The sequence below is a fragment of the Portunus trituberculatus genome, chromosome 18 (genome assembly GCF_017591435.1).
Source record: "Portunus trituberculatus isolate SZX2019 chromosome 18, ASM1759143v1, whole genome shotgun sequence".
In the NCBI taxonomy this organism is placed as follows: Eukaryota; Metazoa; Arthropoda; class Malacostraca; order Decapoda; family Portunidae; genus Portunus; species Portunus trituberculatus.
In genome coordinates this window covers 2,852,292-2,857,291 of record NC_059272.1, presented here as the reverse complement: position 1 = coordinate 2,857,291, position 5,000 = coordinate 2,852,292, and the positions used below count along the sequence as shown (strand labels likewise).

At 49.2% G+C, this 5,000-nt stretch overlaps 1 protein-coding gene across 1 annotated transcript in view; it reads left to right on the top strand.

The window, feature by feature from the left end:
- Positions 1-5,000, top strand: part of LOC123505729 — a 15,583-nt gene that overhangs the window by 6 nt on the left and 10,577 nt on the right. Inside the window, exons 1-4 of the mRNA XM_045257378.1 lie at positions 1-139; positions 3,345-3,833; positions 3,898-4,074; positions 4,190-5,000. The exon at positions 1-139 is cut by the window's left edge and continues 6 nt beyond it; the exon at positions 4,190-5,000 is cut by the window's right edge and continues 37 nt beyond it. Of these exons, the coding sequence (XP_045113313.1) occupies positions 1-139; positions 3,345-3,833; positions 3,898-4,074; positions 4,190-5,000 (1,616 nt within the window). The remainder of the gene's footprint in view (positions 140-3,344; positions 3,834-3,897; positions 4,075-4,189) is intronic.

Here is a 5,000-nt window from a genome sequence, read left to right as displayed (position 1 = left end):
TCTTCCCCCCCCAACTCCCCACCTCGTCCCCTTCCCCATCCCCACTCCCCACCCCTCGTCCCTAGCCACAACACCGCCACAACGCCGCACCAACACGCCCCACAAACTCGTGTTAAAACGCCATGCAAACAAGTTGGAGGTTCACCGCTGCTCTTGTCACGATTCCTAGCCTTCCTCCTCCTCCTCCTCCTCCTCCTCCTCCTCCTCCTCCTCCTCCTCCTTCTCTTCCACAATCCCCTACCATCCACTCCCCTCCTACATTGCTATTGGAGGGATGTGGTGGGGCGAGGTAGTAGTAGTAGTAGTAGTAGTAGTAGTAGTAGTGTAGTAGTGGTGGTGGTGGTGGTGGTGGTGGTGGTGGTGGTGGTTGAGGATTTTTCACTGGAGCCCTTCCAAACAACCCTGTCAAGCTTCCCTAAAAGCCATCAGGTCCAGAATGAAGGGGAATCCTAACCCCTTCATTTGGAGGTTCAAGGAAAGGAGGAGGAGGAGGAGGAGGAGGAGGAGGAGGAGGAGGAGGAGGAGGAGGAGGAGGAGGAGGAGGAGGAGGGAGAGGAGAGGGATAGACACATGCTCATAGTCAGCCTGCAGGAAGTGTGTGTGTGTGTGTGTGTGTGTGTGTGTGTGTGTGTGTGTGTGTGTGTGTGTGTGTGTGTGTGTGTGTGTGTGTGTGTGTGTGTGTGTGTATAAGGGTCTTCGTTAGTTAGTAGATACTATTAGGAGGAGGAGGAGGAGGAGGAGGAGGAGGAGGAGGAGGAGGAGGAGGAGGAGGAGGAAAAGAAGAAAATAAAGACCATTTAAAAACTACTGTACCAATTTTCTTTTTTTTTTTTTAATGACAAAGGAAGACAACAGCAAAAAAAAAAATAAATAAATAAATCTTAGTTTGCGGGCAAGAACAGAAGAAAATACGAGAAGAACAGGAACAATGGTCTTCTCAGTTGGTGTAGAAGAACATTATAGTGAATAAGAGAAAAAGAACACGAAAAAAAAAAAATACCCTACTTTGTGTATAAGAACGCAGGAAATACAACAACGAGAGGAAAAGGAGAGGAAAAGGAGAGGAAAAGGAGAGGAAAAGGAGAGGAAAAGGAGAGGAAAAGAACAGGAAGAGACAAAGAGATGGAGGAGAGTGGAATTAAAGGAGAAGAAAAAAGAGAGGGAGTCCTTTAAAAATAACACACCAAGCATTCTCCTCTTCATGTCCTCTTCTTCCTCTTCTTCCTCTTTTTTTTTTTATCTATCGTTCTCCTGTTAGTATTCTCCTCTCTCTCTCTATCTCTCTCATCACTATTTCTCCCTTATCTCCTTTATTCACTTTCCACTCTCTTCTTTCATCATCTTCCTCATCTTCTTTCCATTCTTCTTCATCCTTTTCCTGTTACTGTCCTCACATCCTTCCCTTCCTTTTCCCTCATCCTCATTCATTTCAAGGACACGCACCCACCAGTCATCCCCATCCCAGAGAGAGAGAGAGAGAAACACACACACACACACACACACACACACACACACACACACACACACACACACACACACACACCACCTTTCCAGACCCACATCATCTGAGCCACCACACCACACCACACTACACCACACCAACACACCGCCGCATCCTTCCCTTCCCTTCCCTTCCCTTCCCTCCGTCGTCGCCGCCTTCAGAAGTAAACACTTGAGACCAGCGGCACTTGTGGGGGAGACTTTAAGGCAACATTAACTAAGACTGGAAGCAGCGGAGAAGACTTTGAATGGCGGGAAAGTTGGCAGAGGGCTGGCTGGCTGTGGGGCTGGCTGTGGGCTGGCTGACTGAGGTTGTAGGGAAGTGAAGAGCGAGATTGTGGTGAGAGGAAGAGGGAAAGAGGAAGAGTAAAAATGGTGAGGATGGTGGCAAGAAAGAGGAACGAAGAAGGAAAAGGTGAAGAGGATGGAAGAAGATGATAGGTAAGTGAGAAGAGAATGAGGGAGTGAATGCGGAAGAGGGGAAAATGAGGGTAAGGATGCTAACAGGAGGAAGGAGGTAGAAGGGAAAAGGAGATAAAGAGGATGTTTAAAGGAAGTGGAGAGTAAAAAGTTGACAATGAGTAAAGGAGATGAGAGAGAGAGAGAGAGAGAGAGAGAGAGAGAGAGAGAGAGAGAGAGAGAGAGAGAGAGAGAGAGAGAGAGAGAGAGAGAGAGAGAGAGAGAGAGAGAGGAGGAGGATGCTAACAGGAAAAAGATAGAAAAAAGAGGGAAAAAAGAAGAGAAAAGGAAGAAAAAGGACATGAAAAAGATGCTAAACGGAGGAAAACTGATAAGAAGGAAGAAGATGAAGATAAGAAGATAAAGATGACGATAATACATAAAATGATAGATAGGAAAAGAGGAAGAGGGAGAAAGAAAGGCAAGAAAGATATTGATAAATGACAAATAGGCCAAAAATAAGATAAAGCAAGGAATAAAGGAAGAAAGGAAGAAGAGGAAAGTAATAGGATAGAAAACAGAAGATTGATAAAACAGAAGGAGAGAATGAGAGAATGAAAAAAAAACAAGACGAAAAGAGTAGAAAGAAAAAGAGAGAGACACAAAGAGAGAGAGAGAGAAAGAAAGAGAGTGAGACAAGAAAGAAAGGAAAAAAGAAAAATGAGAGAAAAAAACAGTGTGAAAGAACGGGAGGAAGAAAAGAACAGGAAGAGACAAAGAGATGGAGGAGAGTGGAATTAAACAGAGGAAGGAAAAAAGGACAACAAAAAAGAGAGGAGGAGAGAGAAAAAAAATGGAAACTGGACGAAAGAGAGAAACAAAGAAGAAGAAAAAGAGTAGACGAGAAGAAATGGCACAACAAAGAGGAAGAGGAGATAGAGGAGATAGAAAAGAAGAAAAGCAAGAAAAAGAGAATAAGGAATAGAGAAAAGGTATAAGAAAGAAAGAGAGAGAGAGAGAGAGAGAAGGAAGGAAGGAAGGAAGGAAAAAGGAAGGAAGGAAGAAAAGAAAGGAGGAAGGAAGGAAGGAAGGAAGAAAGATAGGACTGAAGGAGAGACGAGAACGAAGGGATAACGAGGAAGGAAGTTAAAAAAAGGAAACGAAGGAAAGGAAGAAGAAGAAGAGGAAGAAGAATGAAGAAGGAAAAATACGAAGGAAGGAGAAAGGAAATCAAGCAGTAAAGAAGGAGGTAGGAAAAAAGAGGAAAGAGAGAGAGAGAGAGAGAGAGAGAGAGAGAGAGAGAGAGAGAGGAAAAGGAAGGAGGACAAGGAAAGAAGGAAACAGAAGAATAAACTAAGAGAAGATAAAAAGGAAGAGGAGAAGGAAAGGCAGATGGGCCAAACATAGAAAACAGGAGGATCTAAAACGGAAACTTTGTGGCCCAGGAGTAGGAGGCAAGACCTGGTGGAGCTTAGTCAAGGAGCGCCAAGGAGCTAAACACCAAGACGCCATCCCTCCACTCCTCAGGCCTGACGGTTCCACTGCCACAAGCAGCTGGGACAAGGCCTCACTCCTGGCTACAAGCTTCAGCAACAAGATGAGGGTTGGAGACCCGGGAAGACAAGCGCCTCACCTGCCACTGGAGACTCAAAGCACCATCACCCTGGTCTCAGTGACAGCTGGACAAGTTGAGAGGCTCCTGAGAGCAGTGGAAGTGGGTAAAGCCACCGGCCCGGACGACGTCAGCCCACACCTCCTTAAGAACTGTGCTAAGGAGCTGTCAGGTCCTCTCTCCAACGTCTTTACGACCTGCCTGAGGGAAAAAAATGGCCCTCAATGTGGAAAGAGGCACGAGTCGTTCCGGTCCACAAGAAGAGCTCGCGGTCTGTACCCAGCAACTACAGGCCGATCTCCTGCTCTCTGTGGTGGGCAAGGTGCTGGAGCGGATAGTGGCTGGAGCCATCTGTCAACATCTGAGTGAAAACCATCTCCTCTCAGAGAGACAGTTTGGCTTCAGGCCAGGCCGGTCCACCTCCGACCTACTCCTGCTCCTCACCAAAGACTGGCAAAACGCCCTGGACGAGGGCCTGGACACGCTTGTGGTAGCCCTGGATATAGCTGGAGCCTTTGATAGGGTCTGGCACGCGGGACTTCTTGAAAAGCTCCGTGCCAAGGGTATCCAGGAGACCTACTGCTACTGCTTGACGACTACCTACGTGGGAGGACTCTTCATGTGGTCGTCAATGGGAAATCGTCAGAGCCCTCGCCAGTTCAAGCCTCCGTTCCACAGGGTTCAGTGCTGGGCCCAATCCTGTGGAACATCTATATCGACGACCTGCTCCGAAAACTACCGACAGTGGAAGCATATGCGGACGACTGCACCTCTCCCGGTCCTACTGCCGCCTTGATAGCCAGAGCGCTGTCCGGCAGCTAAACAAGCAGCTACGGCTGGTGGAGCAATGGGGAGAAACGTGGCAAGTCTCCTTTGCACCTGAGAAGACGCAGGCGATGGTCATCTCGCGGTCGCCAGGAGCCTCCAGAGCGGTCTCAGAGCAACTGTGCTTTGGAGGCAAGGCTCTGTCTCTCCAGGACCACATCAAGGTCTTAGGGGTGACGGTGGACCGCTGCCTGCGCTTCGACGGCCATGTAGGTGCAGTCACCCGACAGGCGTCTCTAAGAGTCTCTGCCCTGCGGAGGGTGGCGGGAACGCTTGACCCACACGGCATCATCACGCTATACAAGGCGCAGATACGTCCGTGCCTGGAGTACGGCTGCCTGTCGTGGATGTCAAGTGCCGCCACCCACATGCAGAGACTTGACAAGGTGCAGCGACGAGCTCTACGTCTGGCGGGATACGACGCACACCAGGACGACCTGCCGCCACACACCCCCGTCACGTCGTTGGAGCACCGGCGTGATGTGGCAGCGCTGGTGGTGTGCCACAAAACTCAGGTGCAAGGAGTACCGCACCTCCGACGCCTGGGACTTCCACCACGCGCTGCCCAGAGGCCCACGCGAGCTGCTGCCACCAGTGAGCAGACTGTGGAGGTGCCCTTCTCCAACACACGGCAGCACCAACGAACATACAGTGCCCGGACCTC